We start from the raw sequence: 23,390 nt of genomic DNA, 5'->3' as shown, positions 1-23,390 counted from the left end.
ATTTTCGTAAAACTTCAACAATTCCAACTCTCTTAGATGCATTCGAAAGGTCTTTTAAAGCACTTCAAAATGTGCCATAGACATCCAGGATTGGTTCGACTTTTTCTCTTAGCTTTTGCAAATTACTGTCAAAAATGGATTTTTTTAAAACCTTAATATCTTTTTGCAACAGCCTCCAACACCCATACTCCCATAGGTCAAAAGATAGGTAATTACATGGACTATAAGCCTACGGTGTTAACTTTTTGGCCAATCGCAGTTTTTCTCATAGTTTTTCGATTTTTCTACAACATACATTTTACAACGTTAGTTTTTGCCCTGTAGGCCGCCATAGCGGCACTTTTTGGTCTCAATTTTGTCATATTCGGAATCCTCGGACAATTTCACGTGAGTTAGAAGTATTGGAGTTGTAAATTTGATTGAAAAAATTGCCATTCAGAATAAATTAAAATATTTTTTAACAATTTGTTGGATTAGGGGCAAAACAGGTTTTCGCCTACTTGATACAGCATTTGGCGTATTGATCACAGGGTAAATAAGATCTATTTCTTTTTTCAAAAATGTTTTATTTAATTATTTTGTAAATCAAATTTACAACTCCAATACTTCCAACTTACGTGAAATTGTCCGAGGATTCCGAATATGACAAAATTGAGACCAAAAAGTGTCGCTATGGAAGCTTACAGGGCAAAAACTAACGTTGTAAAATGTTTGTTCTAGAAAAATCGAAAAACTATGAGCAAAACTGAGATTGGCCAAAAAGTTAACACCGTAGGCTTATAGTCCATGTAATTACCTATCTTTTGACCTATGGAAGTATGGGTGTTGGAAGCTGTTGCAAAAAGATATTAAGGTTTTAAAAAAATCCATTTTTGACAGTAATTTGCAAAAGCTAAGAGAAAAAGTCGAACCAATCCTGGATGTCTATGGCACATTTTGAAGTGCTTTAAAAGACCTTTCGAATGCATCTAAGAGAGTTGGAATTGATGAAGTTTTACGGAAATGCGAGCAATTTTAAGATTTTTTAGGTTTTATCGCCCTCAAACTTCAAAGCCCGTTTTACCCCACTTCCCTTTGTCGTAGAGGGCTCATATTTGGCATTAGTTCATCTCATGCATAGACAAACAAACGCTGAAAGTTTCATCCAAATCGGAGCACCTCGATACGACCTCTAGAACAAACCGAGCAATATTTACAAATACTGCCTCTTAAGTATTGCTTAGTAGAGACCCTAAATAGGGAGACTGGTCTAAGCTGGCTAAATCGATCTGGCAACGTATGTTTTGAGCTTGGCAACACTGATAAGTTTTGCTGGGCGTAAAGGCAAATGCTCGTTTGGATACGTCAAACTCGTGTCTGTTTGGGTACGTCAAATTCACTTCGACCAGTCTCCCTATTTAGGATCTCTATTGCTTAGGCCTTTTTATAAAAAAATATAGTTACAGTCGAAAAAAATATCGTTTTTTGTAATATAATTTTCACACAAAATTAAATGTTGAATTAAATGTTGGAAAAACTTTTTGTTAAATTAAATGTTGGAAAAACTTTTTTATATGCTTTAGGTGACAAAAAATGGCATCTTATGAGCGTGTTACAAGTTAATCAAAATTCATTTGGCGGGGTTGCCAAAAAAATATGTATTTGAAATCGAAAGATTTTTTTTTTGTCGATAACGTGACCTTTTTTTACCTGTATAATTTATGACCAATTTTGTTTCGACTTTTCTCTACGTTTTTTAAATATCACGATTATTTCGAAAAGTTGGCAACACTGCCAAATGAAAATTCGATAACAAACTTGTGCCATAGCTCAAAAGATGTATCTTTTTGAGATCTTTAACATGTCTAAAAATGAGATTTTTCAAAAATTGTAATTTTGCGCAATTCAATATTCTGTGAGAAAACTCGAATGAAAAAAAAAAACTGGTAACTTTTTTAGAGTATAACATTTACTTCTGAGAAATTCTAAGCAATACCCATGTTCACGTAAATGTCCCGTATGCAAAAACAGCAAGCTGAGAAAAACGCAAGACAAGTTTGTCCCACACATAAGGAAACGTGTTAGGTTTTAACGAAAAAACTGGATTTCCTCCTGATTTCTAGGACAAACTTCTGGATGTTATAGGCTTTTCTGAAAGATCACACGATTTTGAACCAAACTGCATCAATAACTCAAAAGTGATGAAAATGCATATGGGACATTTATGCGATCAGGGACAGTATAAACTTGTCGAAGACTTCAAAATGATCAGAAAAATGTCTCTCTCTTGCTCCCTCTCTTGCTCTCTCTCTCTCTCTCTCTCTCTCTCTCTCTCTCTCTCTCTCTCTCTCTCTCTCTCTCTCTCTCTCTCTCTCTCTCTCCTCTCTCTCTCTCTCTCTCTCTCTCTCTCTCTCTCTCTCTCTCTCTCTCTCTCTCTCTCTCTCTCTCTCTCTCTCTCTCTCTCTCTCTCTCTCTCTCTCTCTCTCTCTCTCTCTCTCTCTCTCTCTCTCTCTCTCTCTCTCTCTCTCTCTCTCTTTCTCTCTCTCTCTCTCTCTCTCTCTCTCAAACCATTTAATATTTTGATAGCCTTTTTGAATGGACTGATGGTATGGTATGTATTTTGAATAGACTGTTGCCAAAACTGTATGGAGACTTGTATGGACGAACGAATGATACAAAATGAGTTCTTTGGTTATAGAAAAAGTTCTAATAAAGTGTGATCCAAATATATTTTTTTTTAATTTATTTTCAAAAAAATAATCTAATTCTTAAGAGCATTACTCTTTTGATGATCATATAGGAAAATTACAAAAATACTTATTTCAGGATAGGATCGTGTTTTATGTGACAACATTAAACCTTGGTAAATACCATTAAATAAAACATTTAAATAGTGTTATTGTTAAATTTAACAAAGTTCTTAAATTATAACCAGTTTTGGGCTTAACATTTGCTTTAAAATGTTTGAGCAGAGAAATTTTTCAATAATTTTCGTACATGAATTTTGTCAATTTTTTTAACTTGATTCTACGAAAAGGCGTTCAAAAGGATTGGGTTTTTTAAGTCTATCAAAATTTACTGCTGTTTTATTTTTTTTAAATAAAAAACGCAGTACTTTGATATATTTTTTCAATTTTTCATTTGAATTAAACATATTTGCCAAACATCGGTCTTAGTCATGTGTATTTGAAGAGCATTCATTCCACATATTGGCCGATTTGATCAACAAACTTTTTTTGAACAAAGTGATCACGAAGCATCGGTTTTTGAACTTGTAATCTTCGTCATCAAACTTGAATTTTGAGAAGTTAAAAAGGTATACTTTAATACCCCTAAAATATGAAAGCCCATACCAAATTTGAGCAAATCAACCGATTTACATGTATATAACCCCTTAACTATTTCATATCAGTCAAGTTGTTGTCCTTAAATTTTAAGAATTTTCCAGTTGAGAGCCTCCCTCACTCTATGCGGCAATTGAGATAAAAGTCACCGGCTCCACGTGCTTTTGCGAACGTCTGGATGCATTCTGCGCTGCAAAATACATTGTCTATCACCCAGACTAGAATCAGAATCACGTTTCGTGCCGTTCAACGAGCTCAAGGCGGTGACTGATTTCAGTAGTAGGGGAACTTTGTCAAAAATGTGTATATCTATAAATTGGCAAAAGACAATTTTGTGAGACGGTCTGTGAGTTTGTTATTACAAACAACATTGTAAGAAATAACCACCATTGACACTGTTCCCCTACCTCATTTATTCTAACTAAATGAATGAAAAGAATCTGTTTGTTCTCGACAATTTACAAAAGCAGACATATCTATCTCAGATGTCAGTCATTCAGTGCTGCGACGACGTAAGGTGACTTATGAATGTGTGCTCACTTGGCTTGTTAATTACATTCACTTGGGAGCTACTAAGAAGCTATGGTATCGTCTCCTTCAACCAACGGAGTTAGTGGGAGGGTGATGACGCCAACCGGTGCGGTTGGTTGGAACACGTGCGTTTGATGTTGCTTGTTGTTCGGCGACAACAACTGTTTGGCGCTCATTTGCATTTACAGCTAAGGGACTCATAAAGTTAGTCATTATTCAATTAAAATAGCGCGATGGAATCTCCGCTGAATTTGTCTTACTAGATTGAAGTCAAATGAGGTGCTTAGGTCAATTGTTGTCATTTGCAAGTTTACAAGCAATTCCAAAGCAAGATTTATTTTTTCTGTTCAGTTTCATCTCTAAATCTCAAAATTGACACCAACTTACTGAAATACAGCTCAGGCAAAAGTACTAAAATCAAACAACCCATCCTGCTTCACGATTCTGACACCGTTCATGACCTGGTTCTAATCACCCATTAGTGTCAATTTCACGCACTTCCCATTCGGTGTTTATGCTAATGAGATATATATGGTAATCTTCGCATGAATCGTACCTCTTCGTTTTGATGACAACCCCACCTGCCTGCCAGGGAGTGTTTTTGCTAGTCACATTTGGGAATTTAACTTTATGATTAATACCGCTCACACCACAAACAACCGTCTTATCTGGGCTGTATCACTTCCAGAGTGGGGTAGGTCAGAGGGTGGATTGTGGATTTGGAGGGAATCCTTTGTTTTGATAAATGTCCCTTGCTGTTGGATGAATGATTCAGTTTGAGGGTTTATTGAGTCACATATTTCAATGAAATAATAGTAGTTTATGCAAAAAGTTGCAAAAAGAAGATTTTTTCAGTACGAGTCGTACATTTATCCAACGAGGTTCACTGAGTTTTGCAACGAGTTGCAACGTTTTTTGCAATTCCGAAAAACGCTTTTTGGATGGAATTTTATGTTAAACATCCACGTGTAAAGTAGATTCACTGTTCAAAACAAAAAAATATTGAAAAATGAAACTTTTCGAAATAAGTGCTGAAAAGTTCAGCTTTTCAACACCCATTTCAGTGCTGGTATTGAAATGTAATATTTTTTTATTCTGTTATTTTTGATAGATAAAAGTAGGCCGTTTCGGCGCTCTAGAATGACAGGAAAACTAAACAGCTTCACGATGGAATTGCCAAAATACATTTTTTGCAATTCCGCCATGAAACTACTTAAGGGAAATATACCCTTTCTAATCAAACACCTATCTTCGTCATATGAAGAGTTTGATGCTCGATTTAAGCTCCAAAAATACTATCTAGGCTATAAACTTACCAGCAACAGCACCGCCTCAAGTAAGCACGCGAGACCATTTCTCGTCATTTTGGTGGCACACACATCCACACGCAAGATGAGAGGTTAACTTCATAACGAAATTCGCCATCAATATCTTTTCACTTGCGCTAACGATTTCAAAGCGCTTAAGATATAAAATTGCTTCCAACTACCGGCAACATATTCTTTTGCACATTAGTTAGTCACTCACTTGAAAAATAGTCCCGTAACTTCTAATTAATTAGCAAGCGCTATCAAAAAAACAAACGCGCCAAGTCTTTTGACGTTTGAATTTTGACGACCCATTCCAATCGAAGGCAGAAGAAAATCGAGCGAGAAGCGAAGGCAAATAATGAACAGGACATTTTCTCTATAAATGCTACTTTTCGTGAGTGTTCGCTTAATATTTCATCAATTTTGGCAACACTGAGCGACCCAAAAGAGCGCTGGGAGAAAAAAAAAGAACTAAGCTGAAAATAGGAAAATGGGCGTGGCCCAATGCACTCGACTGATTAGAATGCATTTGGGAAATTTTTTTTTTTCAAATGCTTGTAAAAAGAATTGCATAACATTTAATAAAAGTGAAAATAAACAGAAATGTTCACAAAATGTTGCTCTACTCGTTGGTGTACTTGGTTTTTGTAAATTTCAAGGAACACTCCAGATAATCCAGCATTATTCAAACACGACCGCTTATTAGGCTTAAAATGGGTATATTTCCCTTACTTTTCCTGTCATTCTCGAACGACAAAACAGCCTACTTTTCTCTATAATAAATAACAGAAACGAATAGAAACACTTCCCGAGCATGGGTAAATAACAAGGGAAATGCGTAATAATACCTTTCTCTGGTATCAATACCAAAGTTTGGTATTCCTGGACCCTTTAAAATTTGTCTTAAGGATTATGCAAGAGCAAAATGTGCTATCATACCAATTTAAGGTATTGTTTTGATATTGCAAAATTGCAGAATTTGTCAATGGTCGAACACCACATTTTGGTATTCTTTTGGTATTGAAGTGTTTCATCAAATTCCTTTGAAACTATGGAAAATTGTTGGCCAATTTTGACAAAATAATTAATTTTGCGCTAAAATTATGTCTAAAAGGGAATGCTTTTATTGAAAACCGGAAATTTCAAACTTGATTTTAAACATTTTTGATATAGAAATGACTTAAAATTGTGGAAAATTTTCTAAGTCAGGATTCCACATTTTGGTATTATTTTGGTATTGAAGTGTTTCATCAAATTCCTCTGAAACTATGGGAATTTTTTTATAAATTTTGACGAGATAAATAATTTTGCGCTAAAATGACTTGAAACCCAAAAATGTTAAAGCTGATTTTAATTTTTTTATGTACCCACTAAGATTTTTTTTTAAATCGTTGAAATTTGTCTAAGTCGGGATAACCAAATACTTTGAATAACGAGTCAATCTTGGTTGCCCATAATATATGGTAAAATACCATGAAATCATATCAAAATCATGTATGTGGAAGACCACAGGAATACCAAAATCTGATTTTCCAAGAGCGCGAGAATACCTTAAAATAAAACCTTGGCAATACCAATTTTTGGTATTCAAGCAATGTTCAAAAATCCAGAAAACCTCAACTTGGTATTGAAATGGTTTTATTTTGTGCTTTTATTTTACCCTTGGAATAACATGGTTTGGTTTTGTTGTGCCCTTCCACATATAAGACATTGGTATGATTTCATGGTATTTTACCATCTATTACTGGGCAACCAAGGACACATTTTGGTCCCTGTTATTTGCCCAAGTAATACCAGAATTTGGTATTCCCGTGTTATTTACCCCTGCTCGCTGAAAAATTCTACTTTTCAGCACTAAAATGGATGCTGAAAAGTTAAACTTTTCAGCACTTGTTTCGATTTAAACGGTGGACTGACTAGATACATGGACGTTTGACTTACAATCGGTGAACCTCGTTGGATAAATGTACGACTCGTGTTGAAAAATTCTTCTGTTTGCAACTTGTTGCATAAGCTACTATTACAGTGATCATAAATTATCTACCGAATGATTGCGTTCATAATAAACGCATTCTTAATAATTTTGTATGGGAAAACCATTTTTTTTTAGATTTCAGTATTAAAAATAATCAAGTTTCACTCACCTCCGTGCCCAACCCGCTGAAGAAGCTCTCGACCTGGGCCCGCTCAAACTCCGTGATCATCCCGTTGTCCAGACTGATCAGATCGTGCTTGCTGTACTCGTGCTCTGTGTCATCCTCTTCGTTGATGTAGTTCCCGTTCAAGCTTTGCTGTTGCTGAAGTTGTTGCAGCTGTTGCTGTTGCTGCTGCTGTTGATGGTGCCGATGATGATGGTGATGATGGTGGTGGTGATGGTGATGACGATGACTTCCGGTACTGCTGCTGCTGGTTCCGTCGGTGCAACTGCTGCTGCTGGTGTTGCTGGCTTGGCTGGGAATCGACTGTGACTCGCAGTCCAGCGACCACTCCTGGATGACCTCGCAGATCTCCGATGCCGACCCGTCCGAACTGTCCGACTTGCTGGATGTGGACGGTGCACCCCCGCTGTTGTCGCTGACCGAGCCGAGCCGGTGCCGCTGCTGCTGCTGATGCTGCTGCTGGAGGTGTGTCATCTGTAACAATTAGGAGAGAACAAAAGAGGGACAAGGTCAGGTCGGTGTTGCTGATGTAATTAGGTTGATTGAACTACGGAAGATAACCGACATTCTTGGGAGGGGGAAGCAGTTTTCTCATTGTGTGACCAGAGTGTGTGGTGGGACTAAACTAATGGCACTTTCTCCAGACTTGGCGGGAAGCCGACTAATGTGGGGCGACCTTTTGCAATATTGATAACTCCGTCCTGAACGGAACAGAGCTCGGGCAGATATCGAGCTCGCAAGAGATAAGAAAAGGTATACGACGAGAAGTGTTGTTTTGGTTGTTGTCTGGGTTCTATATTAAGGGTGGGTTATTCCAAAGAGGTTGAGGGAAGGAGGGGGGCTGGTTGACTAATGTGGTCGACGATGTGCGAAATGGGTTCTCGTTTATCGTTTTGTTGTATGAATTGCTCAGTTGGAGCCGATAGAAATGACGACGGGGATATTTTTGTGGGGAAAAGGGTTCCAGCGAAATGACTATGTTTAACATTGGAGAATGACGAACTTATATGGATGGGAAGTATGCGTTCGGAGATAAGATAAGGTGTTACATTTGAATATGAAGTGGGTTCGCATAACTGGGAAACGTCGGCCGTTGAATATCGATCTTTTATTCAAGGTGTTTGAACCGGGATCAGTGTTGCTGTTTTTATCGATAACAAATCTGTGTATTGATACAATTAAAATTCATTTAAAAAGTCACTACAAAACATAACAGAATTTATTTTAAGGTAAGGAACAAGTTGGTGTCTTTTTGCTAAAATCCCAACTTTGAACAATATGTAAGCTTATCCATTTTAAAATCCACTTAAGTAAAATCGGTACACTTTAATTTACACTAGTGTGGAAAAGGTGTTTTCTTGATTTTTGTATGGCTCCACAGTCCAAAGTTTCACATATTTCTATGAATCGGAGTTTAGTGGACAATGATTCAGGAATAAATTTTAGTTGATATTAAATTAATATTTGATTGAATCAGCCGCCGGCCGAAAAGCTCTCTAATAAAGAATAATAATAATTAATATTTAATTATTCAAAATCAACTCTGTAATGTGATAAGTACCTTTTGCCAATTTAAAAATGTTTTCATCCTGGTAAATAAACACGACTTTTTTTCAAACACCAAATTGCGTTTTTAAATAAATTAATAAATATTTAGTAAGAATAAAAGTCTTTTTGAAAACTGGAAAATCTATTTCAGTGAAATTTTTGATGTTGACACCTGGCTCGACCTACTTTGTTGAAATCGTTAGATAGAGGAACAAAAAATATTTGTAATTGATATTCCTAGCAGGTTAACAATTTCTTAGAAATAGGAGTTGTAAAATAAACTAAATACTTGCTAAAGACGGTTCAAGTTGTTATGCAATCATAAGTTTTAGCGAAAATTAATCCTGTAATTATTTTTTTTTGTAGAAACTTGCTTGTTTTTGCCCAAGGTTCCAGAAAAAGCATTTGTGTTGACGATCGAAAAGGTTATTGTGAGTTAAGTAATATTACGTAATATAATTATTGACGAACACTGTCTACCCAGATGATTTTTATGATGATAAAATTTCATTGAAAAATAAAAATTTTATCAAGTTTTGACGAAATTCATAGAAATTATTCTAGAGCATTATTTTAAAAACTCAGTAGTGAATGGAAATTAATTTCTGAAATTTTGGAGAAAGTCACTTTTTATTTTAGGAAATTGGATATATCTCTGCTTACATTGAACCAATACTAATACTTTTTTATGGAATTTGTTCAGAAAAACTGTACTCTAAAATGTGATTGATTTTACAATGTTTTAAAATGTACCTATGGCAGAGGATTGAAAACATAATTTTGGGAACCTATTGAGAAATAAACAGCTCATTAATTAAATAATCTATGTTTTGCATTGTTAAATGCTCAAATTTGTATCCGAGCAATGTGTTGCAGTATGTTTATGACAAACTGTACAAAGAAAAGATTTTTTTTTCGGTCGAATTGAGGTTTCCAGCATAGATTTTTGAGTAATTTCAATGATAGCTAGAAATCTGGTAAATTTGGTTCGAAAATTTTTTATTGGATGTCAAATATTGGTCAAATATATTAAGTTAGAGTCTCATAAGGCATAATCATAAGAAATTTGAGTGATATCAACATGAATTTACCGATTTTCAGCGACTTTCCTGAAGAAATATTCCATAAAATAAAAAAAATCTTCAAACAAAAATTTGCTCTAGACCCCCGACGAAATATTTCGGAATACCCCGCAAAATGTCGGGAAAGAGTCCTGCTTTCATGGTGCCAAATAACAGGCATACCGAATTTTTTATCATTAGTTTGTTCTTCGAAACCAAGAGAAACGCAAAAAGTAACATTTTCAAAACTTTTTTTCGTGAAATCGCGATAACTTTTGATGTTTATAAGCAAACCCCTTATGTTTATATATCAAAAAATGTCTGCTCTACAACGTTGTAGTACAATGTTACACTCTAAAAAAATTACCCTGCAAAGTTAGAAAAAACACGAAATTTTAAAATGAAAAATTAACCCTTCCGGGTTAATGTTAATTCGAAAAGTACATTTAATTTCCCTTTAAATGACATGTTCCAAAACAATTTACATGTCATTAACGGAAAATGGCAGAATTTTTAAAACTTTTTCAGGGTTTTTTTTGATGAAAAATACGTTCTTCGGAATTCTGAGTACGCCATCAAATCAAGCGTCCTATTTTACATAAAAGTCCCTTTGACACCAAATTTCTATCTCATCACCGTTTCAGGCTGCAAGTTATTGAAAAACATGTTTTCTTTGCATGTTAAAAAATGGAAGGGGTCGTACCACCCCTCCGTCACGAGATATAAAAAAAACGGACCTCGGATTCGTGATCAGGAACAAAAGTACCCCTTAGAACAAGGTTTCACGCAAATCGTAGAGGGGTCGGGGCAACTGCTGTGTGAGTTGGCGGAGAATTACCCTAATAACATTGATTTTAAGCAAATTCATAAATGATCGAGTGAGGAATGACCTCTCTAGGTTAAAGTCACGTTAATAAAATAAACAACAACATAAATGATCAAAGCAAAGCCGATCGCAAACTATTTTCAGTCAGCTTTGAGCGACTTAACGAAATCGGTCTCGCTGAACCATTCGCTGTACTACCCAACTGAGCAATTCTCTACCAAAACCGGAAATGGATTTTATTTGTATTTTTTGATTTGGCTCAAACTTTGTGGGGGCCTTCCCTATGACCAAATATGCTATTTTGCGTCATTGGTTCACCCATACAAGTCTCCATACAATTTTGGCAGCTGTCCATACAAAAATGGTATGTAAATATTCAAACAGCTGTAACTTTTGAGTGAATTTTCTGATCAATTTGGTGTCTTCGGCAAAGTTGTAGGTATTGTTGAGGACTTTTGAGAAAAAAATAGGTACACGGAAAAAAAAATTTGCAGATTTTTTTATCAACTTTTTTTTTACTAAAACTCAATTTCCCAAAATACGTATTTTTTGATTTTCGAGATTTTTTGATATGTTTTAGGGGACAAAAATCCGCAACTTTTGAGCCATAGAGAAACATGGTCAAAAAATCTGCCGCCGAGTTATGAATTTTTGAAAAAATAGTGATTTTTGGAAAAAATCGAAGTTTCATGCAAAAACAAGTTTGACATTATTTTTTAATGCAAAATTGAATTTGCAATCGAAAAGTACTTTACAGATTTTTTGATTAAGGGCTCCGTTTTCAAGATATAGCCACCGAAAGTTTGATTTTAGCGAAATATTTGCAGTTTTTCAATTTTTAAAAATAGTGACCATGAGTGACCATTTCTAAAAATATTTTTTTTGAAGAGTTCAGAAAATTTGCTATAAAATTGTCTAAGAGACATTGAAGATTGGACCTCTGGTTGCTGAGATACAGCGGCTTAAAGAAAAAGAAACACGAAAATTGAAGTTTTCTTAGTCTCACCCAAACAGCCCACCATTTTCTAATGACGATATCTCAGCAATAAATGGTCCGATTTTCAATGTTAATACATGAAACATTCGTGAAATTTTCCGATCTCTTCGAAAAAAATATTTTGAGGGCCAAATATTGAATATTACGCCCATTTAAAATGCTAGTCTAGATTTAAAAATTTTCAAAATATTTTTTTCGAAAAGATCGAAAAATTTCACGAATGTTTCATGTATTAACATTGAAAATCGGACCATTTATTGCTGAGATATCGTCATTAGAAAATGGTGGGCTGTTTGGGTGAGACTAAGAAAACTTCAATTTTCGTGTTTCTTTTTCTTTAAGCCGCTGTATCTCAGCAACCAGAGGTCCAATCTTCAATGTCTCTTAGACAATTTTATAGCAAATTTTCTGAACTTTTCAAAAAAAATATTTTTAGAAATGGTCACTCATGGTCACTATTTTTAAAAATTGAAAAACTGCAAATATTTCGCTAAAATCAAACTTTCGGTGGCTATATCTTGAAAACGGAGCCCTTAATCAAAAAATCTGTAAAGTACTTTTCGATTGCAAATTCAACTTTGCATTAAAAAATAATGTCAAACTTGTTTTTGCATGAAACTTCGATTTTTTCCAAAAATCACTATTTTTTCAAAATTTCATAACTCGGCGGCAGATTTTTTGACCATGTTTCTCTATGGCTCAAAAGTTGCGGATTTTTGTCCCCTAAAACATATCAAAAAATCTCGAAAATCAAAAAATACGTATTTTGGGAAATTGAGTTTTAGTGAAAAAAAAGTTGATAAAAAAATCTGCAAATTTTTTTTTTCCGTGTACCTATTTTTTTCTCAAAAGTCCTCAACAATACCTACAACTTTGCCGAATACACCAAATTGATCAGAAAATTCACTCAAAAGTTACAGCTGTTTGAATATTTACATACCATTTTTGTATGGACAGCTGCCAAAATTGTATGGAGACTTGTATGGGTGAACCAATGACGCAAAATAGCTTATTTGGTCATAGGGAAGGCCCCCACAAAGTTTGAGTCAAATAAAAAAATACAAAAAATAAAAATGGTCGAAATCGGCCGATTTCGTAGAGAGTTGCTCAACTAGAGTGAGAGGGAGATCAAAGACAGAGTGTTCAGTAGCGATTGGATGTGGACATCAGAGCAGTTTTTCGTCGCGCTATTCTTGTGCTCGCGACTGACTGAGTCTTTTTGGAGCAATCAGGACCCTAGCTCCAAAGCGTGACATAGCCAAATCTTGGGCAAACATGTTCTTAAATGTGTTTGGTGTCCATGATAAACACAATAACGTTGATATGTCATTGAAAATTAAAACCAACTTATTTAAACAAAAGAAAAAAAAATAGTTTTATTGTTTGCTTCTTTCTACATGCATCACCCAAACAAACCATTCAAGGTCGCCGGAAGTCCCGACAGCCTATCAACAATCCCGGTTAGCAAACTGCTAAACTGGTTCAGCAGGCTGCCCACGTGGCTCGACCAGGACGTACTGGCGGTGCCCAAATTTGCAGTAGCCGTGTTCAGCTGATCGACCTCGATACTCGAAGCCCCTGAAGTACTGTTTCCGGCCGCGATCAGCTGCCCTAGCTGGCTGCCAGCGTTGTTCAGCGCCGACTGAACGCCACTCATTATTGAGTTAAATCCACCGGCGAGGGCCGCTGGCAGGTTGGCGAGTCCGTTGCTTACGAAGCCGTTGAAAGTGGTCTGAATGGACGTAACTACTGTCTGAAGTTGGGACAGGGCCGTTGCGGTGGTGCGATCAGCCGTCAGCGATCTACTCGTTTGGGCAGTTTGGATTTGGGCAAGTAAGTCGGCGATGGAGTTTTGAAGGGAAGTTACCGGGTTGGTCGGATGTGGTTCTGGGGCTGGTGCGGCGTTTGAGGTCTTTATGGAGGGGTGAGATGGTTATTTAAATTATAAGTTTAAGATTTATTTTATACCTACTCACTAACATAAGACACGATAAAAACCAACAATAACACAATGTTCTCATTTTGAAGGTGGCTGTTTAGTGCATTTACTTTTCAACTAGAACTGATTCCGTTTGGCCATCGATGTTGGGGTATTTATACTAAGCTCAAATTGAGCACAATACAGTTGAAATTGAAGCAAGATTGCACACATTTTACTAGTTTGAACTGAACTTGTTGATTTCTACACATTGCTTGTTTCAGCTGTTTACGTACAAACAAATCATTATAAGCATGTTTTATGCAGCCTTTGTGAAATGTGATCCAATTTAAGTGAATAATATTCATTTAAAATGATAATGATAATATTTGATTCAAAAAGATATAAATGCTCTATTTACACAACACAGAACACACAATATTTGTTTTCAGTTATGAAGTCCAATTAAGTTGAAATTTTATCCTTTTTACAATTGATAATCACATTATCGAGTTGCACCCATTGAAGCCAATCCTCGAGGGGGAAAACGCTCCGGGAAATATTCTTTCAGCAGTAAAAGCGCTTAAAAATAATATAATAGCTTAATTTCCATCACTCACAATCGTTTATGCTAAATAGCTCGCATAAATTGCCGATGAGATAAACGTGTGGCCAATTTATTCAAGTGTGCAGTTTTCCACCACCACCCAACCACTCGACGTCCACTTGAAAATGTTGCACATTCATCGAACGAGATCATTTCCGTTAATGATTCAATATCGGTATTGAAACTGAAAATTGAAATGGAAAACCGACTTCGGGGAGTGAGATTGGAGAAAAACGCATAATTTTTCATTTTCCACTGGCGCGAGGGAATACCTCGAAAAATAAAAATCGACCACTTTTTAACGGCCTGACGATTAAGCGCAAAAAATAATGAAATTGAGGCACGCAGCCGGCCGGCACCGCCGAAAGTCATTGCTGCAGACTTCCAGCGTTTTTCATTATGTGTCCGTTCTGGAATTGACATTAATTGAGTCAGAAAGAGTGGTTAAATCGAAATTTATTACCGCTGCGAATTGTTCCGCGCCAGATGTGGCTTTGCGACGCCGTGTATTGCATTTTGTTGATAATAATTAAGTTTCGAAAATTGGACTTTTCTGAACAAAACAAGCCATTTTTATTCCTTGATGAACAAAAAACAAATCACTGCATAAAGCTTTTCGATGAACCACCAAAAAATCGACTGAGTCCATTAATATTTCCGAAAACTGCCAGTCAACCGCTTCATTTCCTTTCCAGAAAACCTTACTCATCAATCTGCAAGTTAGCCTTCCTGACGCTGCCGGAAATCATCGATCAGGACCAAAGTTCATAAAACCACTATCAGAAAAAGAAAGAAAAACCACCTCTCGTGTCCCGTTTCCGAAGGACGACGAACCTCGCGCTGAAAAAGCCCTTCCAAATCAAAGACTCGATTCCGATCCAATCTAATGGTTTTGCTTCCATTCTTCAGCCGAAAGCCGATCCGGAATCCGGTCCATTCATCTAGTTTGTATATCCCGCCCCCGTGATGGACAGATGGGCACATTTCGTTTTTCCTCATTTTTTTTTCGATTTCCTTCAGTGAACCCAATCTGGAGCCGGCCATGAAACGTGCCAAAAACCGCTGTCATCACATCCGCCAGATCACCGGCAGAATGTGTGCGGGTGTGTGTGTTTAATGTCCATCCTCATGTTTGAACTTTACTTTCAGGCAGGCATCATCCGAGGCAGGTGGAGCCAAACCACGTGGATCCAATCCCGGCCAGGTGGTGTCCACCACGGCCGTTCTATGGCTGGAGGCTGGAATATTTGGTGGCGGTGGTGGTCGAAAAAGCATTACTCATTCGAACTATCAGCGGCAGGTGTGATAACCTTTGGCTCCAAAGTTGGTATTTTTTTTAAGTTGATGATTTTATAAAATATTTACTTATGTGGAATTGTCATTCTGATTTAATAAGATGTAAGGTAATAAATAAATAGAAATAAAAAAAATCAAAAAGATTTTTAATTTGGCTGAAACCAATTCAATAAATGGTAACAAAAGAACATTAAAAAACAAAATGGATTTGGAATCACCACCATCTTTGAATATACAGTAGACTCTTCCTGTCTCAATTTTAAAGGAACTGTCAAGAGCGGGAAGTTTATTTTAAATGTAGAATAGCTTTAGGTGTTTTTTTGTACCATTTTAGGAAATATCACAGAAATAAATTCTAGCGGCAATTTTAACCCTCTACAACCTAACCCCACCTCTAGACAGGCTTCGATCTGAATAATCGCCGAAAATTCAGTTTCAACCAATTATTGCTCTTTTAATTGCATTGGAAACAATAACTTTTAAATTTTGTAAAAAAGGTGCAGGTGGTTATGTTACACATGACCAGTATGACAAAGAACTTTGCAAGATGATTGTTGAAATTTTCGATTAGAATGTCCGGTCCAAATTCCCCCCTTATAATAACCGTCCTATCGAACTAAGGGGACGGAAATTGCAAGTGGAGCTGAAATAGAAATCGAAGTGAAATCAATCTACTTTCCTTCACCACTCAAAAGTTACCAAGATGCGGGAATGTTTTTGCAAGGCTGTTGCAAGCAATCGGCGGCAGTAAAGGAAATTTGAACAGCAGACATTAAAAACTACCCTTTACAGGGCTCTTAATGATTACGAGATAGTTATTCTAAATTTCCAGAAACAGATTTTCACAGTGGCACAAAAAAATGTGCATTGCAGTAGTCTATTTATTACTTCCTGCCTAATAAGCAATATATTTCAACTGCTTATGGCCTATCTACAATCACTTAGCTTAGAACATCTAAGTAAAGTAGTTACTTAGGAAAGTCTGCAACTTACGTTCGTCATCCACAATCAACTTAGAAAACTTGCTGGGCTGATATACGTTGCTATGCAGTTGTTTGTTTACCTTTGATATGGAAACGTCAACTTACCGTAGATTTTGAAATTTTCCAAACCAAACGTCAGTTTCTAATTTGATTACTTTTCCATTGTAGAAACTCAGATTCATTTCCATTGATTCAAATTCCTAAGCTAAGTGAAATTTTCTAAGCTAAGTGATTGTAGATAGGCCATTAGCATTAGCATATTTTAACTGCTTAATTTCAGATAATGGCCAAATGCAACTTTTTATGTCCAGTATCAAAAATCATTAAGTTTTATACCCATATTGCCCCAACTCTTACGGTCCGGCAAATGTCCCATCATCGGAACATCCGCGGGGCCTCCGGCCACTCCGGATTGTGGCCACTGCTGCCAAAATGTCAAATTTCATGTCCGGTATCAAAAACCATAAAGTTTGATACCCATATTGCCCCAACTCTTATGGTTCCGCAAATGTCCCCTTATCGGAACATCCCCGGGGCCTCCGGCCACTCCGGATTGTGGTCACTACTGCCGAAATGTCAAATTTCATGTCCGGTATCAAAACCGTTAAGTTTGATACCCATATTGCCCCAACTCTTACGGTCCGGCAAATGTCCCCCCATCGGAACATCCGCGGGGCCGCTGGCCACTCCGGATTGTGGCCACTACTGCCAAAATGTCAAATTTCATGTCCAGTAGCAAAAACCATAAAGTTTGATACCCATATTGCCCCAACTCTTACGGTCCAGCAAATGTCCCCTTATCGGAACATCCCCGGGGCCTCCGGCCACTCCAGGTGGTGGCCACTACTGCCAAAGTGTCAAATTTCATGTCCAGTATCAAAAACCATAAAGTTTGATACCCATATTGCCCCAACTCTTACGGTTCAGCAAATGTCCACCCATCGGAACATCCGCGGAGCCTCCGGCCACTCCGGATTGTGGCCACTACTGCCGAAATGTCAAATTTCATGTCCAGTATCAAAAACCATAAAGTTTGATACCCATATTGCCCCAACTCTTACGGTTCGGCAAATGTCCCCCCATTGGAACATCCGCGGGGCCTCCGGCCACTCCGGATTGTGGTCACTACTGCCGAAATGTCAAATTTCATGTCCGGTATCAAAACCGTTAAGTTTGATACCCATATTGCCCCAACTCTTACGGTCCGGCAAATGTCCCCCCATCGGAACATCCGCGGGGCCGCTGGCCACTCCGGATTGTGGCCACTACTGCCAAAATGTCAAATTTCATGTCCAGTAGCAAAAACCATAAAGTTTGATACCCATATTGCCCCAACTCTTACGGTCCAGCAAATGTCCCCTTATCGGAACATCCCCGGGGCCTCCGGCCACTCCAGGTGGTGGCCACTACTGCCAAAATGTCAAATTTCATGTCCAGTATCAAAAACCATAAAGTTTGATACCCATATTGCCCCAACTCTTACGGTTCGGCAAATGTCCACCCATCGGAACATCCGCGGAGCCTCCGGCCACTCCGGATTGTGGCCACTACTGCCGAAATGTCAAATTTCATGTCCAGTATCAAAAACCATAAAGTTTGATACCCATATTGCCCCAACTCTTACGGTTCGGCAAATGTCCCCCCATTGGAACATCCGCGGGGCCTCCGGCCACTCCGGATTGTGGCCACTACTGCCGAAATGTCAAATTTCATGCCCAGTATCAAAAACCATAAAGTTTGATACCCATATTGCCCCAACTCTTACGATCCGGCAAATGTCCCCCCATTGGAACATCCGCGGGGCCTCCGGCCACTCCGGATTGTGGCCACTACTGCCAAAATGTCGAATTTCATGTCCGGTATCAAAAACCATAAAGTTTGGTACCCATATTGCCCCAACTCTTACGGTCCGGCAAATGTCCCCCCATCGGAACATCCGCGGGGCCTCCGGCCACTCCAGGTGGTGGCCAGTTCTGCCGAAATGTCAAATTTCATATCCAGTATCAAAAACCATAAAGTTTGATACCCATATTGCCCCAACTCTTACGGTCCGGCAAATGTCCCCCCATCGGAACATCCGCGGGGCCTCCGGCCACTCCGGATTGTGGCCACTACTGCCAAAGTGTCAAATTTCATGTCCGGTATCAAAAACCATAAAGTTTGATACCCATATTGCCACAACTCTTACGGTCCGGAAAATGTCCCCCCATCGGAACATCCGCGGGGCCTCCGGCCACTCCAGGTGGTGGCCAGTTCCAATGATCGACTCCCGCGACTGACATGTCTTAGCTGGTCCTTGCCTCCAAGCCATCTGCTCCCGGACCTCCAGGCCGTCTGCTACCGGGCCACCAGGCCATCTGCTTCTGATGTGTCCTCGTCGACGTCCAGCAATAGAATGAATTTTCGGGACCGACCGAGCCGAGTTTTGTTGGCTCGTCGACGATCCGAAAATTATGAGGTGGAGTGGGGGAGATTTTAGATACATCAATCTCACGTCTCTCGATCGACTGATTGGGAAACGTTCGTTCATCCAACCAGCGTGCACCAAAAAGAGGGGAAATTTGCCGAGAGGGGAATTCGTCACGTAACGTTTTCGCTTCGCGAAAATTTCGGATTGACACCACGTATAGAAACCTTAGGACAAAGTTCTTTGTCAAAAAATGGGTTGAAAGTTTCACTTTTTTGTGTTTTTTCAATGTTTTTAAAAATGTCATTTTTTAGAGGTCAACTTTTTACTATCATTTCCTATATTTTAAGTAAAATGAAGTATGCAGTAATATTTTGTGTCCCAGACTATCCCTCAACGCATTTTTGCCCTTCTCACTAAAGAAAGGTATAGGTTTTACTTTAAGGCTGGACATCATTTTCATCTTCGTAAATAAGACGATTCAGCATGAATTTTAATCGGAAAAATCGCTAAAAATCACACTGCATCGATTTTTGACGCTCTATCGATTCATCTTGACAGAACTCGTCTATCTCCAACCTTCGAATTTTGAGAAAATAAATTCCGTGGAGATCGAGTGGTGTTCGTGTGTGGTAAAATATTGCCAAATTTTGTGTCGCGTCGTTCTTAGCTCCCATATATCCGATTTCGATTCTTCTGAATGGAGATGAAAGCTAGTGTGCTGAACCTGGGCGAGTTGCCACGCAAATTTCTAAAATCATCTGTTTTCTGATGTGGCCAGACATTCTAACGAATTACACAGTTTCCAAATGAAGATATGGATTTTTTTTCATTTTCATATCTTTTATTTATCATAAAAAAATACAACCTCCCAAATTTTTCATCAAGATTCATAATTTTGTTCTGGAGTTAGAGCCGTTTTATTAACCTTTTATAAGAAAAAAAAATGCCTAAAAAAGGTGAAAGCCCACCTGGTGACCTTCGCCAACATTTTTCGTTTCTAATTTTATCCGAAATTTCTTCCTACATTCATAGTACAGACCATGAGTGAGCATCTGAAACAAATTTGACATCGATCGGCAGTCCCGAACAATTTTTAGAACGATTTACTTTTTACCTTTCTTACTAAAGAAAGGTATAGGTTTTACTGTATGGCTGGACGTCATTTCCATCTGCGTAAATATGACGAATCAGCATGAATTTTAATCGGAAAAATCGCTAAAAAATCACGCTGCATCAATTTTCGACGCTTCGTCGCCAAGTCGACAAGTTGTCAAGTTGAGCTTCGAATACTGGCGCGAGAATGCTGGCGCATATATTTTGTGGCTCGAGATATACTCGTTTGTAGTAGTTTGTCTACCGATGTTTCCTTCAACATGTAAGATATCGTAGCTTTTCGGTTTCTTTCGCCCTGTCCGTTTTTGCATAACTTTCCACTGTTTATGCAAAAACTTTTGTGAGATAGGACATTCATCCGGCTACAAACAGTGTGTTTCCTATGTGCTCATAAAATCGCCTAAAAGTAGGATTCACTTTTTCGTGATTTCGTAAGTTTATTTAACAGAGTACATTGGATTCCAATAGGAGCTATCTAAGCTTTTCATCGTTTATAGAGCAATTCCAGCTCAAATCAGGAATTTTTCTGATACTTTTGTACCCGACCCTCTCCGATTTCAATGAAACTTTGTAGACATGTTATCCTAGGCCTATATAAGCCATTTTTGTGCATATGGAGCAAATAGTACTCGAGAATAACATTTGAGAAGGGCGTAAGGTATTTAAATATTTTTGTATTCTGTAATTTAAAAATTACTGTATCTCGAAGCCGTTGCGTCGTATCAAAAAGTGGTCAAAGACAAACTTGTAGGAAATTGGACGGGCTTTCAGAAAAAATACACTGAAACAAAAATACACACCACATCTACGAGATTTTTTGATTTTTAAGTCTAAAACTTAAACTTGAAGGTGATGTCACGATTTTTTTTCGTTCAAAATTTTTGAGGAAACAGCCTAAAATGTTACTAAAAGACTGACGAAAAATGCAGAATGGTATGTCTCTCCTAAAAAAATACAAAAATCATTTATTAAAACTGTTTTTTTGAAAAGTGGTCTAAACGTCAAAATTTTAAAAAAACCGGTAGTGGAAATCGATTCTCCAGACAATTTTACAAAGATGTCTCCGTAATGACCATTGTCCTATGTCCAATCCTTGAAAAGATACAGCGGTTTTAAAAATAAAAATGTTGAAAAAACGGGATTTTTGGTGGTTTTTGACAATTTCTATATGACAGACTTGGTTTTTCAGTCTCGTAAATATTTTTAACGGAAAGCTCGTCCAATTTCCCATAAGTTTGCCTTTGACAGCATTTCAATTGGATGTAAGGGCTTACAGATATAAGCTTAATTACATCGCTTATAACTGAAAATAGAATATTTTTTTCAGTGTGGTAGAAACCAGGATAGTAAATTTAATTACGTAAATATAAAAACTAACTTAATCCACCTATGTGGTTGATGCCTTCCTCACTTTTTACCAACAATGGGTAATATGAGTGGTTTGGACACATATTTCAGCTATTTTTTTGAATCCAGAAAAAAACGTACTCACATATAACTTAAGTAATCATAACTCGAGACAAGGTTGCCAGATCTTCAATGTTTTGGACTCGTTGGAAAGGTTTTTCGATTACCTAACCAACGATGGGTCGGATGGTGGATCCGGACATAGTTTACACACATTTAAGTGAGATCCGGCTTCCAAAAAGTGCATCAATATCACTTAAGTGGCCATATCTCGAGACAGGGTTGCCAGATCTTCAGTGTTTTGGACTCGTTGGAAAGGTTTTTCGATTACCTAACCAACGATGGGTCGGATGGTGGATCCGGACATAGTTTACATACATTGAAGTGAGATCCAGCTTTCAAAAAGTACATAAATATCACTTAAGTGGCCATATCTCGAGACAGGGTTGCCAGATCTTCAATGTTTTGGACTCGTTGGAAAGGTTTTTCGATTACCTAACCAACGATGGGTCGGATGGTGGATCCGGACATAGTTTACACACATTTAAGTGAGATCCGGCTTCCAAAAAGTGCATCAATATCACTTAAGTGGACATATCTCGAGACAGGGTTGCCAGATCTTCAATGTTTTGGACTCGTTGGAAAGGTTTTTCGATTACCTAACCAACGATGGGTCGGATGGTGGATCCGGACATAGTTTACATACATTGAAGTGAGATCCAGCTTTCAAAAAGTACATAAATATCACTTAAGTGGCCATATCTCGAGACAGGGTTGCCAGATCTTCAATGTTTTGGACTCGTTGGAAAGGTTTTTCGATTACCTAACCAACGATGGGTCGGATGGTGGATCCGGACATAGTTTACACACATTTAAGTGAGATCCGGCTTCCAAAAAGTGCATCAATATCACTTAAGTGGACATATCTCGAGACAGGGTTGCCAGATCTTCAGTGTTTTGGATTCGTTGGAAAGGTTTTTCGATTACCTAACCAACGATGGGTCGGATGGTGGATCCGGACATAGTTTACATACATTGAAGTGAGATCCAGCTTTCAAAAAGTACATAAATATCACTTAAGTGGCCATATCTCGAGACAGGGTTGCCAGATCTTCAGTGTTTTGGATTCGTTGGAAAGGTTTTTCGATTACCTAACCAACGATGGGTCGGATGGTGGATCCGGACATAGTTTACACACATTTAAGTGAGATCCGGCTTCCAAAAAGTGCATCAATATCACTTAAGTGGCCATATCTCGAGACAGGGTTGCCAGATCTTCAGTGTTTTGGACTCGTTGGAAAGGTTTTTCGATTACCTAACCAACGATGGGTCGGATGGTGGATCCGGACATAGTTTACACACATTTAAGTGAGATCCGGCTTCCAAAAAGTGCATCAATATCACTTAAGTGGACATATCTCGAGACAGGGTTGCCAGATCTTCAATGTTTTGGACTCGTTGGAAAGGTTTTTCGATTACCTAACCAACGATGGGTCGGATGGTGGATCCGGACATAGTTTACATACATTGAAGTGAGATCCAGCTTTCAAAAAGTACATAAATATCACTTAAGTGGCCATATCTCGAGACAGGGTTGCCAGATCTTCAATGTTTTGGACTCGTTGGAAAGGTTTTTCGATTACCTAACCAACGATGGGTCGGATGGTGGATCCGGACATAGTTTACACACATTTAAGTGTGATCCGGCTTCAAAAAAGTGCATCAATATCACTTAAGTGGACATATCTCGAGACAGGGTTGCCAGATCTTCAATGTTTTGGACTCGTTGGAAAGGTTTTTCGATTACCTAACCAACGATGGGTCGGATAGTGGATCCGGACATAGTTTACATACATTGAAGTGAGATCCAGCTTTCAAAAAGTACATAAATATCACTTAAG

General features: G+C 38.0%; 2 protein-coding genes across 5 annotated transcripts in view; both read right to left on the bottom strand.

The window, feature by feature from the left end:
• Nucleotides 1-23,390, bottom strand: part of LOC120413084 (1-phosphatidylinositol 3-phosphate 5-kinase) — a 192,502-nt gene that overhangs the window by 8,785 nt on the left and 160,327 nt on the right. For 2 of the 4 annotated variants that reach the window (XM_052708872.1, XM_052708873.1), the window contains one exon: nucleotides 7,309-7,797. In XM_052708872.1, the coding sequence (XP_052564832.1) occupies nucleotides 7,309-7,797 (489 nt within the window). Of the gene's footprint in view, nucleotides 1-7,308; nucleotides 7,798-7,888; nucleotides 8,017-8,884; nucleotides 8,927-23,390 lie in introns of those variants that run through there. The other 2 variants (XM_039573790.2, XM_039573789.2) reach the window with 2 other exon arrangements.
• Nucleotides 13,158-23,390, bottom strand: part of LOC120413099 (uncharacterized) — a 56,933-nt gene continuing 46,700 nt past the window's right edge. The window contains exon 3 of the mRNA XM_039573804.1: nucleotides 13,158-13,648. Coding sequence (XP_039429738.1) covers nucleotides 13,158-13,648 — 491 coding nt within the window. The remainder of the gene's footprint in view (nucleotides 13,649-23,390) is intronic.

The sequence above is a fragment of the Culex pipiens genome, chromosome 2 (genome assembly GCF_016801865.2).
Source record: "Culex pipiens pallens isolate TS chromosome 2, TS_CPP_V2, whole genome shotgun sequence".
Taxonomy (NCBI): domain Eukaryota; kingdom Metazoa; phylum Arthropoda; class Insecta; order Diptera; family Culicidae; genus Culex; species Culex pipiens.
This window is presented reverse-complemented; position numbering and strand designations above follow the sequence as displayed.